The 14,967-nt window shown below is 41.4% G+C and overlaps 1 protein-coding gene and 1 long non-coding RNA gene across 2 annotated transcripts; both read right to left on the reverse strand.

Annotated features, from left to right (window-relative positions):
• Positions 1–445: 445 nt before the first annotated feature.
• LOC139988582 (heat shock protein 83) lies at positions 446–3,300 on the reverse strand. Its single transcript, XM_072006192.1, has 2 exons — positions 3,192–3,300; positions 446–2,775 (listed from the first exon to the last, which is right to left on the reverse strand). Exons 1-2 carry the CDS (start codon positions 3,192–3,194, stop codon positions 622–624), a joined length of 2,157 nt encoding a protein of 718 aa, XP_071862293.1. The 5' UTR covers positions 3,195–3,300; the 3' UTR covers positions 446–621.
• A 1,890-nt stretch (positions 3,301–5,190) lies between these two features.
• On the reverse strand, positions 5,191–10,274 carry LOC139988609 (uncharacterized). Its single transcript, XR_011800174.1, has 2 exons — positions 9,809–10,274; positions 5,191–5,469 (listed from the first exon to the last, which is right to left on the reverse strand). It is a non-coding gene; the product is annotated as an uncharacterized lncRNA (long non-coding RNA).
• Positions 10,275–14,967: the final 4,693 nt, after the last annotated feature.

Below are 14,967 nucleotides of genomic sequence, written 5' to 3' on the forward strand. Positions count from 1 at the left end.
ATTTAAATATAAATAGGCAAGAGGAATATGTAATGCAATGTATTGAATTTAAAAATTTGTCAAATTTAAGTATCAATTTAGGTTACTTCATCTGCACTCGGTAGTGATTCGCAAGAGACCCCGGGTGCACCTCTGAACGTCGGGGTGACCACCGTGGGGTTTTAGTCGGTAAGAGTCCGACACTACACGGTCGTTGCTACGCAGCGCCGAGTGTCCATGAGGATTTCCCCACGATATAAAAAAAAAAAAAAAATAAAAAAAAAAAAAAAGGTTACTTCATCTAATATGTGACATTACGAAATAAGTGTGTCTAATATCTAATGTTTTATCTCTAGAAATTTTCGTAACTACAACGATTATTCATTTTTTTTAAATTTTTTGCTATGTGTATTAATATATTATGTAGTATTTAATATGGTAGGTGTGGATAATAAAAATACATATATTTATTTATATATATATATAATATATATATATGTCGTAATAAATTTTATTGTAAATTTTACTTAATTCCAAAGTATTTGGTATCAGACAATTTCGTTTATAATACCACATAAAACGTGGCTATTTCAGCATGACTACAACGACGTTAAGCATTGTAGTCATATTCAGATCTTAAATTTAATCTACTTCTTCCATTCGTGAAGACTCTTCTGTATCTCCTTCCAAAGGAGGAACTTCTTCTGTTGTTTGCTCTTCTGGTGTAGATTCTTCTTCGTCGATACCAAGACCCAATTTGATCATTCTATAAATTCTTGCAGCATGAACTTGTGGTTCATCCAATGTAAAACCTGAAGAAAGAAGTGCTGTTTCAAACAACAAAATTACTAAGTCTTTTACCGCCTTATCACTTTTATCAGCCTGTGCTTTTTGATGAAGGGTTTCGATAATAGCATGATCCGGATTTATCTCAAGGTGTTTCTTTGCTGCCATGTATCCCATAGTAGAAGTGTCTCTAAGAGCTTGAGCTTTCATGATCCTTTCCATATTGGCAGTCCAGCCATATTGTGAAGTGACTATACAGCAAGGAGAATTAACCAATCGGTTTGATACAACGACTTTTTCTACTTTATTATCAAGAATATTTTTCATTACTTTACATAAATTTTCATATTTAGCTTTGTCTTCTTCTCTTTTTTTCTTCTCTTCTTCGTCCTCGGGAAGTTCTAATCCTTCTTTGGTTACAGATACCAATTGCTTACCATCAAATTCTTTCATTTGTTGCACTACATATTCGTCGATAGGTTCTGTCATATAAACTACTTCAAAGCCACGTTTTTTAACACGTTCAACAAATGAACTGTTTGCAACTTGTTCTTTATTCTCCCCAGTAATAAAGTAAATGTGCTTTTGATTATCTTTCATTCTGCCTACATAGTCCTTCAGAGAGCATACTTCATCTCCAGTAGCTGAGGTATGATACCTCAAAAGATCTGACAATTTATTACGATTAGTACTATCTTCATGAATACCTAATTTAATGTTTTTGCTAAATTGTTCATAGAATTTCTTATAGTTATCCTTGTCCTCTGTGAGTTCTTCAAACAATTCTATGCATTTTTTAATCAAGTTTTTACGAATAACCTTTAAGATTTTATTTTGTTGAAGCATTTCGCGAGAAATATTTAGTGGAAGATCTTCGCTATCGACTACTCCCTTCATGAAATTCAAGTATTCCGGAATTAACTGTTCACAATTGTCCATAATGAACACTCTCCTTACATACAGTTTAATATTATTTTTTCTCTTCTTATTTTCAAATAAATCAAATGGCATACGCCGTGGTACAAAAAGTAAAGCTCTAAATTCCAATTGACCTTCTACAGAGAAGTGTTTAACAGCCAAATGATCTTCCCAATCATTTGTCAATGATTTATAGAATTCACCATATTCTTCTTGCGTTATATCGTCAGGATTCCTAGTCCAGATGGGTTTTGTTTTGTTCAATTCTTCATCTTCGGTATACTTTTCTTTAATAGTCTTCTTCTTCTTTTTCTTTTCTTCGCCCTCTGCTGTTTCTTCTTCCTCTACATCCTCAACCTCTGGTTTTCCATCACCCTCTTTTTTCTTTTCTTCTTCTTCTTCAGCCTCATCTTCGCTCAGCTCCTTTTCACGTTCCTTTTGTACTACTAATTTAATTGGATAACCAATGAATTGAGAATGCTTTTTTACAATTTCTTTGATTTTACTCTCTTCTAAGTATTCAGTTTGATCTTCCTTTACATGTAGAACAATCTTTGTTCCTCGCCCTAATGGTTCTCCAGTATCGTGTCTAACAGTGAATGATCCACCAGCGCTAGATTCCCATAGATACTGTTCGTCGTCATTGTGTCTGGAAACAACAGTCACCTTATCTGCTACTAAATAGGCAGAATAAAAACCTACACCAAATTGCCCGATCATGGATATGTCTGCACCAGCTTGAAGCGCTTCCATAAAAGCTTTAGTACCAGACTTGGCAATTGTACCAAGATTATTTATCAGGTCAGCTTTGGTCATACCAATACCAGTATCAATGATGGTCAAAGTACCATCATTTTTATTTGGAATAATTTTAATAAACAATTCTTTACCACTGTCAAGCTTAGAAGGATCTGTTAAAGACTCATAGCGTATTTTATCAAGAGCATCGCTAGAGTTTGAAATCAGTTCTCTCAGGAAAATTTCCTTATTAGAATAAAAGGTATTGATAATCAATGACATAAGTTGAGCAATTTCTGCTTGAAAGGCGAAAGTTTCCACATCTTCCGCTTTTGATGCCATGTCTATTGTAATCTGTAATAAATATTTAAAAAAAAAGTTAAACATATATTCTATATATATTCTATATAATTCTTTTTAATCTTTATATAAAAAAAATCTCGTGCATTTCTTTTATTTTTTCTAATATGTAATAATTACATCCATGTCAGAAACATGTGGCATGTACCACGTGTGTATACATACATATAGATGCAACAAAACTTACTTCACTTTGCTAGTTTCATTACGAATTTAATCTAGGTGTGGTAAGATTTTTGGAAAGACACAGAAACATATTCGCGTGAATAAAATACACCCGAATTAATAATTTACATTTGAACAAAAAGCATCAGTAATGAAAACGTTAACACAGTTTAGCATAATCATAAAAGCATAGAAGTTTATCAGTTAAAACATTTATTAAATATGTGAATTTGATATAAACTTACCATATATTTTTTATCAATCAATTTAAACCAACTATGCCTCAATGTCCAGTTAAATTGATATACTTAATAAATGATACACTCGACACAGGAGTACGTACAGTCCTCGACACCAGGAATTCGTAGAATGGAGGCGCGCAATGACTAGGATTCTCTTTATATACCCACCAAAATTCTAGAATGTTCTAGAATGTTCTAGAACTTTTTTACCCCTTTGAACACTACATATCCGGTGGAATTTAAATCTGTTTCAATGATTTTTAATCAATGAATCGTTTTTGTCTCTGCTATTGGTATCGGTCGTCTGCCAAGAAATAAAAACACATAATTTTCCTTTAATCGAACAAAAATGCGTGCCGTTCAAACGATAAAAACGACAATGATTCTTTTTCTCCCTAGCGCGGTACTTCCGGAATTTGTTATGAATTGATGTATCCAACATTATTAGACATGTGTACAATTATACAAGTGCACAAATCATTTTTATACTAGCACTTTCGTTAATTATGATTAAACTATTTTATTAGCATCATCAACGAGCATGCAAAATCAAAATATTTCATTTATGGTTACTTTAAATAAAAAGTTATCGACAGGTATATCAAATTGAGTTATTAACAATCGTATGAAATTTTATGATTTGATTGTTTTAAATAAGTGTTTTCGTAGTAAAACTTTTCCAGTTAGTTTTCTCCGAATAATTTTGTTTTTAACATATTTAAGAAAAATCTTATCATTTGAAAGATTCGTAGCGTAATTTCCTGTGTGGGTGAGATCCTAGAAATAATTCGTTCCTTGTCATTGTAATTTACCTATTATTCCGGTTGAATGTTTTAAGAAAAATATTTATCTCATGAGTCATAGCATATTACGCATATTTGTTGCGACCTTAAGAGAATACTAAGAAGTAGATTGCTAATAATTGATAAATTAAATCATCAAAAAATTGTACAAGCATGAATGCATACGAGTTCTCTTTTACGTATGTTATTTTAAGAATTTCATTGTTGAATGTTTCAAAGAATCAAAAAATGACGAATGAAATATGTGTAAATCAACGGTGGCGTACGAACAAAAATTTATAAAAAATTACGAAAATCCAGTCGGTATCGGATCGTACTTCTCCATGTATTGGAACGTGGCGCCCCCTAAGTTTATTGCAAATACGTAAGTCAATTTTTTATCTAGTCCTAGTGTTAGGAATTAGTGGAATTTATATTTTATTAAATAAATATAGTCCTATAGTTTCTCCTAGGTAAGTGTATATCGGTTTACAATTTTGTTTACTTCTTTCTTCATTTCCGATGTAATATGAAAATGAATCTATCAGAACATATATCTTTTAATTTGAGAACTTCTGTATAGAAAGAGTATAATTGCCTGTTTTTATTCGCCCGTGTTCAAATTTATTTTTAAGACGTGCTAATCGATAAGACAATGCCGAAGTTTGATTTCTTGGTATACGAAATATGACTACGCAAGAAAACGAAATATCGATGCCTGTAAGTTCTGAAATGTCCTTAATAGGTAATCGAGTCACGTGGCAATGACACTACTAGTATAATTACAAATGCCTAACCCGTAGATTTTCATGCAGAAGGAATACAGAAATGTTCGAAGCATGTAAGGCGCGATCTTTTTCTATTCATCGTGTTTCGATGTTGTTTATTCTACAAGACATCTTTCTTTCATCGATATGGTCAGTAAGTATTTATCGGGATTTCTGGGGTTTTAGAAAATATTTTTATTCTTTCTTTTTGAAAATTTATATTTATTTACAATATATATATATATATACATGGTTTTTTTTTTTTATTTTAATACTTATGGTTATATGTATTTAAAGATTTTAGTCATTTTTACATCCATCGGTTTGCGGTTACTCGAGTAGCAAATCGAAACGGTGAAGAAGAATCGGTGGAGTTGATATGGCGAGGAGCTTAACTCCGGTAACCTAGCTTTATGATGTCGAATAATACTCATACAGCTAGATAACCAAAGAAAATGTCCGCGCCAAGATCTTCTTGTTGCCTCGTGTGTTGAAATACTTGCAAGTTTAGTCGTACCAGCCAATCAAACCGTCGAGAATCGAAAACCTTCTTTGCTGCCGGCTTATTCATCCGACAATGTCGGGCCTTCTATTCTCGAGATCGTAAAAATCGGTAAACATACGGATCGATCGTTAACGGCTGTTCATACGAGCGAGCGTCTCCCTCTCGATCGAAAATCCACTATTTCCCGGTGCAGATAATGGCATGCACGTGTCGATAGTGTCCCCACTCTGTAACAGAAAGAACGGAGAAATCGGAAATCGCTTTACAACAATCGTCCCTTTGTCGCGTAACCACGAATTGATTGATATGCGCACGGCTTTGAAAAGTGAAACACAACCGTTGACATTTCGGAGTGAAAGTTAGTCGGTAAGACGGGCCTTCGGGTAGAGGATAGCCAGAGGCTACGAGCGTATATCTGGAAATTTTTCCATCGTTACCAGGCCAAAGTCATTCTCTTCCTAAAAGCATGATATGGAAAGCACCGAATGTAGAGAAAGCGGCGGGCATACGGTCACACGGTGTAACGTTTTCGATTTGTGTTGCTCGCTCCAAGTCGTTTAAGTGAAACGTAAATGGTCGAAGAAACGAGGCGATACGGTTTTGCTGAATCGTAGAACGCGCAACACGTTATATCGTTACGTCATAATTACATTGGCTCCGTGCATCTTGCGGTATCATCGAGTTTCCTGGTTGCCATTTCCGACTGACTGATTCACAATTTTAATAAAAGTTATATCTGCAGAACACGAATATATCCAGATACAGAGATAAACTTCAGATTCCGAGAAATATCACGTGTAAATCATAAGGCGCACGTAAAATGTGACGAATGTTATAACCGAAGTACTTTATACTCGAGTCGGACGATATTCGTTAGAAAGAAAAGGAGATTCATACGTTCAATTGTTGGTTTTACCGTCGATTATTATTCGGAATGTAATCTATATTTCGTGGTCGTAGCAACGATTTTGATACCAAATTCTGTGCTTTTCATTCGGTCAGTCCACCAGTAGACCAGTACAAATGTTTCGTAAGAACTACCATTTGGAGAAAGTTATGATCTCACGCTGTAGTACACGCGTGGCTGACTTCTATTTTATCATCTAGCTGTTCGGTGCTTCCCGCGCTTCTCCTCGCCTCTTTATCTGTGCAACTTCTCAATCTCGATATGAAATACGGGCATGGACTTTTCGGAAGACCACCGCCTTGCACAATGAGAATCTGACACACATTTGCGAATAAATTTATATTTAAATAACACGCTTATCGAATCTGATAGGCGGGGAAATACACCAGTATTAGCCGCCTTATCGAATTTCGTAACAGATAATTTACAAAATTGCGACACGATCTTTACACTTTTTACTTTTTCGTTGATCCGTAATTTTTGAGAATGTAAAAATACGTTTGCGAACATGCAACGGTGAAATATTTGTCTGAAATGAAATCGACGGCGGTAGATGGTTCGATAGAAACGATGCCGCGAGCGAATATCGTACTTACATCTCCGTGCACGCGTTTTATCACGAGAGTGAAAGTGCAAAAGATCCCATTAAGAAAAGAGTAAAAGATGGAAAAATAAAGAAAGAAGAACCGTGATATACTCACCTGAAAAACTGCCAGTTTATTTCTGGTTCGCTCACGTATCGAGCGTAACAGGAAGACTGACTGATCAGAAAGATTTAGACTCGATTCAACGATAATCCCCGACTTTCTAAAACTCAATTTTCTTTATTTTTTCTCCCTGTTGAAAGCTGCTACAGCAACAAAGGCAACTGAGATTTCTAGCCTACTTTGTCACTGGAATGGCTTATCCATGTTGTACAAGTCCATCGTCACGTACCTACAGCAAATACGAGCGAGTATCTATCTTTCATGATAAGCCGACCTTCGATTCGTTCCATTTGTTCGTCACGGCTTGTTGTAGCTAACCTATGTAATTGTCGTACGTCTTCGTAGAAAAAACGCCAGTGCCGAAAACCAAAATACATAGAAACGATCGTAGCTCGTTACCAAAATTGCGCTGAGAATTCGCTAAGAATTTTGCAATAATGGGGAAGATTTCTTGCAGGAATCGGTGATCGTTGCTCGGAGCTGAAAAATATTTTCGGCGTTATTGAATCTCAATGCTGGTCGGTTTAACGGTCTGATTAACAGTTCACGATTTAATTAACAATCTGGTGTCCAACCGTGGCATTGTAGGGTCTTTGCACGATACGTCTTATTGACCATACGTTTTATCGAGAATTTTTCCGTTCCGTTCCTGAATTCGTTGCGCAACGATCAGAGATCCTGTTCGTGGTCGTTACGCGTCGACACGCGTGTTTTCTAAATCGCTAACTTACCCCCGCAGTGAAAAATCATGACGGCAGGAGGTCAACAGGCCGGTGGACAGAAATTTCACGAGCTAACGTTTCGAACGTGGTACCCGTGGTAAATTGGTTTCCTAACGAGGTCGATTTCCGATCCGACTTCCAATCGTTTACGCAAACACAGCTGTACGAGTACTTGAGATAATCGGGGCTAATGTCGCTTCACTTATAGTCATTATCACTTCGAATGTGGTTATCGAGCTCGATTTAACTTTCCTGCCGCGCTGCAACGGATCCAAAGGCGCGAAAAAAAGAAGCCTCTCGACGAGAAGATTCGCGGGATTTTCCTCGTTATTTCCTAAAATATCTTTCGCGTCTCGTGATTACTCGTCATTGACGCACCTCTACGAAAGCTAGTTTCCTCTGTTTACTGTCTCTCCTGTGAAAAACAAATTGATACAACGATTATTCGACAAAAATGTTTCCAGCCTTAAATAATGAGATTGAAACAATGAGATTAAAAATAGAGTCGCTAAAGGTCGAAGAGGCGGACGACGTTTCGCAGATTCTGGCGGTCGAATCCTAAAGGATGAACTAGCGCTTAAGTCAAGCGAAAAGTAATCTTTTTGTTTAAGTGTTTGTAGTCCACAATTAATAGGAGGAAACGTCACGGTTAAATAGTACCTGTCTCGTTATTTACCTAACAAACGGAACGGTTTAACTTGCAAATTAATTTACAGTCGCCAATTGCGTAGTTGTTTGACTTTATCTCCTAATATAACGTAGGATCGGTGAAGTTACCAAGGATCGAAATTTTCAAATTAAAATTTTGCTGTTTTACGAGGAACCGGTTATTCGGTGACACTCGCGCCCGTTTCGTCGGTGTCACTCGCAACGAATCGAAGGATTCGCATCACCAATGTTCCATATACACGCGCTGCAGTCGAACGCGGCTATGCATATGTGCGTTTTATTTCTCGGTCGCTCGCTCTACCGTGCAAATCTCGAATGCATTCGCCGGTACGTTGAAGATCGTTCGCGATACAGGCTTCCGCAATGCCATAACGCTACCGCACCGCCGCGTCGCGTCGCGTCGCGCCGATCTTTGTAGCTGTGACGCAGAAAAGACGATCTTTTTTGCTCCTTGTCGGACATTAAAAAAAAAAAAAAGAAAAAGAACGATGCAAACAGGTTTGTCGAAGTAGACGCGCGAGTCACGTTCGTGAGAATCGATTTGAATTTTTTTTCGAAATAAGAGGAGAACGATCGTGGAGACGTCGTATATTAATTAAGTCGTTTAATGGTTGATACGTTGAAAGCTATAGCCGGTGCGCCTTATTAATTACGCGTAACGGTTTTCGGTTATGTTATTACGTCCTCGCGCTAACACCAGTTTCGAGATGAAAACGGTTTTCAGTTAAGGCTTTAACGTCAATAAGAACTTGAAGTCGCTGCGCGAGGCAAATTTAAAAGTCAACTCTGGCGATTCGAGGTGAAATTTGAAAAACGTCGTTCGTTCGGTTCGAACGAGTTCATTTTCGAACATCCGTGCGGACGATATCTGAAAAGGAAGGACGGTATTAGGAACGTCGCGTAAAATTTGGAGCGTATGGGAGAACAAGAGGAACAAGAGCGTTCGAACGACGGTTATTTTTCCACGGTAGTCAGATACAACCTGTTGCTAAGAGGCTCGAGGAAATTCGCACGCGAAACGGTGCGAATCGGCAACGAGTAGACTCGGCTCTCGGAGCAGCGCGAAGAATCGAGCGAGAAGAAACGTCGAAGTTTTCGAGTTTAAACCGCGAAATCTCATAGATAAACGGGGGGAAAAAATAGAGAACAGCGGAATGGCCGATCGAGGAGAGAATAGACGATAGGAAGGAAACGGATAACCGAGAACTAAAAAGGTAAGAACGTAAACACGGCAATTTTCGCCTAGACTTTGTCAGGCGATCGTATTTACCGGTGATCAACGATTTATACAAATTCCGTTATTAAATCTTTGAATTCCAATTGAAAGCTTTTCGTGCTAATTTATCAGACTTTCGGATTAGAATGCGTTGTCCTTGCGGAGATAATCGTTTCATTAATCGAATCGAAGAGAATTTAATTCAAGGTAAGTTGCTCCGAAATAAAAATTTTGTTTGGAATCGAAATTTGGAGTAGGATTTAGAGGTTCGAAGATCGAATCGAACGGTGTCCGAATCGGTGACGCGGCTATGTCTTTTGGTACGAAAAAGAGAGGAGAGCATACCTGTTGCTCGGAGTCGAGGACACGGCCGAGTCGATACGTGAATTTTAAGTCCGCTACTGCTTGCTCCGTCTTACCAAGGGCACATAGACTCGGATCAAAAGAAGAGGAAAGAGAGGAGTCACACCTGGCGCGGTACGAGATGAGATCACTACCGCACTCACTGATCAACTGGCCCCGCGCCCCACGTCCGGGGCCGCACGCACCTTTCGCGTTACCCCTGCCCCCTCGAACTCCGGAACCTAGAGCTCGTTGCCCCCCTCGGGGTCCTTTCGGCCTGTTCAGTCCCCTCTACGTCCTCTTTACCTCTTCAGCTTCGCTTCGAACGCTCATTGGTCCGTTCAAATCGACGTCGTGACGTCATCGAACCGAACTGCCGGTATACGTACGAGATTCTCTCTCGAACGAGTCTCTCTCTTCTCTTTCCTTTCCTCTCCTTACCCCTCTGCTTTCTACCCCGCTCCGTTTCGCCGCTTACCGCTCCACTCCCCCTCGCGGACCCTCCCTTTTCTTTCGTCTCTTCTTTCCCCCGTGTGCTCTTCGCTCGGTCTCTTCTTTCCTCGAGCCGACTACCTGTCCTCCTACCTATATACATCCGTCTTCTATCGTTCTCTTCTTCTCCCTCTCCTTCTTTGGTCGGTCTTCTCGTTTGGCCGGCTCTCTCGCAACTTTACCGCGGCATCCCTGTCTTTCTACCTGGTTGATTCGTTCTTTATCGTGTTGCCTCGTTTGCCTTTCCTCACGCCGGCATCTCGTTCTTCTCGTTCTCCTCGTTCCCGAATACTCTTCTGGTTTGCCGCGAGTTCACGATCCTTCCACGCGGCGCGGCGTCTCGTATATTCCCCTCTTGTCTCTATCGTTTTATAGGTATCCGTTGACCCGCGTGCCTTTTTCCCACTTTTTGTCCTCCAAGATCCTCGTCGATTCTTCGAGAGGAGGTTGCGTTTCGTTCGCCAGTGGGTCGCCCCATCGTCTCGTTTTTCTCACTTTCTTCACTGTCAGTGTAGACGCTCCGATTTCCAATTCCTCTGTTCGGCACGATGTACGACGCGATGTTCGATGTTCGAAGCTCTCTTCTTCTCTGTCTATGGCTGTCGTGTCGTTGGCCGGTGCGTGTCGGCGACTCGAATCCGAACGTTCGAAGGAGCGCGGATCCATCAAGTCGAATCGTAGTTTCTTTCCTGCGGGTCGGTCGCGGCTATACCGGTCGCCGGCCGACGAGATTGTCCGCAAGAGGTTCGCCGCCGTGGTTGCCGCCACCGTCACCGCCACCGCCACCGCCACCGCCATCGCCACCGCCACCGCCAACGTCGTCGCCACAACGGAGCGAGAGTAGCCCGCCAGGTATATAGGGAGACAGAAAAAGGGAAAAAAGGACGCATTCCAACGGCTATAGTCGGTCCATAACGATTCCTATACGTTGAGAGTGCGCAACGAACAACCAATGACCCCTCTACCGATCTCTCGCGCCTCCTCCTTTTCCCTCCTTCCCACCCTCCTTTTTCTCTTTCCTTTCACATCCTCTCCTTCTCCGTTTCTCCTCTTCCTCCTGTTCTCTCTTCTGCATTTTGCACGTTTCCACGTGTCTCGTCTCGTCTTGTCCCTCTTTTTCTTTCCTCTGTCTTCTTTTCCCTTCTCTTCTCTCTACTCTTCTGTCCTCGCTCACCGGTCGTTTCGCTCGCGTACCTGTCTACGTACGTTTACCTGTACGTGTGCGCCGCGTACACCGCGATCGAGGTGAAGGCTCGGCCTCGTACGTACCTCTCTACGTAGCCGGTCTGTCCTCTCGTTTTTCGAAGAAAATTCACGACGTCACCGCAATGATCGCCGACGGAGTCGAATATTTCTCGAACGCCCGAACCGCCTCTCTTACTTGGCCCTTCTCGAATATCCTCAACGAGCACCTCGGCTTTGCGCTTCCTTTGCCAATCCAATCGATGCAACGTTTGGTGCCATCGCATCGACCATCTATCCCAAGCCCGACTCTACCTACCTGCAATTACACGAGGTCGTCCAGAAGAATTCGTCGTGATTTTCTTCGTTCCGTTTGCTCACGAGGAAACTTTTCGTCGGCTTCTGTCGAATCTATTAGCGATGGAACACGAGAATTCGTGGGGACGATCCAGCAGCGCACCTGGCGTGGGAATCTCTGCGTGCCTCGACGATACGCGTTTTTTCTCGATTCCTCGGCAAAATTTCGTAACAAAATAAATCGTTGCGCTTTTATCTCGAACACGGTCGCTTATTATCTTCGGTATTCTCGAACGACGAATTCTTGCTCGAACGTGGGATCTAATAACTCGTTTCGAGGTGCGATAGCTACTTGGCCGATAGCTTTTAACCCGGATGCGTTGCTCCTGCCGTAGAAAAATTGCCACTCGCAACGTTTATCGTCTGCTCGTCGCCATCCGCGTGTCTTACTTACTAATTGGCGGTACGTGACGTCGAATGTAAAATATATTTTCAGTCTCGAGTTTAAATCGCACATTAAGCGTGTGGCGTGCCACGAAAACGACGGCTATTTCGGCCACGGCTCGACGCTCGTTGTTCCAAGGCAATCGCTTTTTCCTTTTTTCTTTTTTTTTTTTACACGACTGTTTAGTTGGTTGGAGAATAAGGCCCAGCTAAAAGTAACCCTAAAAATAATTAGTTTCGGAGGGAAGATTTCTTTTCCGTCTTTTTCTTTCGTTCGGACGCCTTTTACGTTCAAACGCATTTATGCACCCCAAAGATACGCCTCCTTGAACGATGTAGAATCGGTTCCGCTGTCTGAAAGTACGTCCTGGGAAGTTCCGCGACTACTACACGTGTCTGTTGAAGCCGTTTGAGGCAAGCTTGAAGCCGTTCGAGGCAAGTTTGAAGCCGTGCGAGGCAACTTTGAAGCCGTGCGAGGGAACTTTGAATCCGGAAGAGGCAACTTTGAAGCCGGAAGAGGCAACTTTGAAGCCGGAATAGGCAACTTTGAAGCCGGAATAGGCAACTTTGAAACCGGAATAGGCAACTTTGAGGCAAGTTTGAAGCCGTCTGAAACCGTTTGAGGCAAGTTTGTAGCCGGACGAGGCAACTTTGAAGCCGGAATAGGCAAGTTTGAAATCGGAATAGGCAACTTTGAAATCGGGCGAGGCAAGTTTTAAATCGGAATAGGCAAGTTTGAAGCCGGAATAGGCAAGTTTGAAGCCGGAATAGGCAACTTTGAAGCCGAAATAGGCAACTTTGAAGCCGAAATAGGCAACTTTGAAGCCGGAATAGGCAACTTTGAAGCCGGAATAGGCAACTTTGAAGCCGGAATAGGCAACTTTGAAGCCGGAATAGGCAACTTTGAAGCCGGAATAGGCAACTTTGAAGCCGGAATAGGCAACTTTGAATCCGGAAGAGGCAACTTTGAAGTCGGAAGAGGCAACTTTGAAGCCAGAAGAGGCAACTTTGAAGCCGGAATAGGCAACTTTGAAGCCGGAATAGGCAACTTTGAAGCCGGAATAGGCAACTTTGAAGCCAGAAGAGGCAAGTTTGAAGCCAAGTTTGAAGCTTCGACAGACGCAAACTAACGATGTTCTTTTCTCGAAAATAAATTCGTTCTTTATTCGGTTGAAACAGCAGGAAACAAAGAACCGGCGAACTTTCGGACCCCAACTTATTCTTGGAATGTTATTGCAACGTTAAGCCGTACGTGACGCTTACGTGAATGAAATTTTGCATGCGTATCGCTTTGCCCTGGAGTGGCAGGACCTCGAAGGTCGAATTCGATATTGCTTTTTCGACTTGTAAAACAAATTTACAACGGCAAATTGACGACATGTACCGCAAGAATATTTGCGTTTCTTCCTTCTCTTTTATCACGCATCCTTTGTTCCATGCAGGTACGAGATTATCGATGAGAAATCCAGGATACGGTCGACCATTTCTATTCAAGATCGGACAACTGGAGAGAACAGAGAAATAAGCGAACGAATAGTACCAGAGGATCCTCGAACGTAAATGAAAAATCTGTCTGGATCCTACAATTTGTGACAAAGAATTTCCTCGCTTAATGGCTGCTTCTGAACCTTAACCGAGAACGGTGGTCGGTCAAGGACGATTTTTATTGTTCGTTTGGAAGAAGGATCCTTCGGGAGGATCGGTACTGTTATATCCCTGTTCTGGTAACTCACCTGCGTCTGTCCAGGTATAAAGCTTATTCCGCCCTACGTACAAGCGTTGGCGTCACGAGCTGACGCCCTTCGACTTCCGCCGGATGTATGTCGTCCTTGCGTTTCTCCCCGTTTTCCTTGTATACACCTGACTTTTTATTACTTAAATCAGCCACTGCTACGCGTCGAATCGTTGGATCGGCCATCGGATCTCGTGAGATAACAAACGATCTCGTTCGTCGAACGATTTCGAAACTGTTCGAAAGTAAAGAAAAATCACACTTTCCTTGCATGGCGCGTCCAATTATTACATTGAGAATATACGCGTATACGTATACGTGCGAAATATACGAAGGCACATGGAAAATAAAACGCTCTGAAAATCGTGGAATCGAGGTTCTCATTCGCATTCGTTACGATTACGCGGAAGAATGTGAAACGATTTACGCGGTAGCCATGCGCTACTACCAATGAAAGCAATTTGAATAGACGCAAAGCCGTTAATCGATCAGGCGTGCAGTTCACGAAATCGTAATCGTAACAAGAAGCGAAATACGTTCCTTATGTTCAGAGATCTTTTCATGAATTTTTGATCGCTTTTCGTTGCCGTTAATCGTGACCATTGTGCGTGATAAACGACATAAAGAGAAGAATATAAAATCGTCGAACGCACGCAGATAGAAACGTTTTTCTCTGCATTCGAAGAGATTTGTTCGACGGAAACCGCCGTAAAGCTCGAACCGTTGGCGCGATGAACGACCGTTACCGGGAGAAGACTATAGAAATCGGTTCGCACCTGCCTGGTCCGGTAAAAAGAAAAACCTACCCAGAACCCCCGTGAGCCCCGAGGTCCAAGGTAAGTTTATGGATGTCTCGCCCCTTATTCGTGACGGCCCCGGCACAGGTTTCGGGTTTAGAGAGATTTCCGACGCTCCCGTGTTTTCTTATAGGGTTGCCGCTGTCGCATCTTTCCCTCCGTGCCTATTCCTTCCTGGAATAATAATAATTCCTGCCTATTCCACAAATATTTCGCAT

Source organism: Bombus fervidus, chromosome 6 (assembly GCF_041682495.2).
Source record: "Bombus fervidus isolate BK054 chromosome 6, iyBomFerv1, whole genome shotgun sequence".
Classification (NCBI taxonomy): domain Eukaryota; kingdom Metazoa; phylum Arthropoda; class Insecta; order Hymenoptera; family Apidae; genus Bombus; species Bombus fervidus.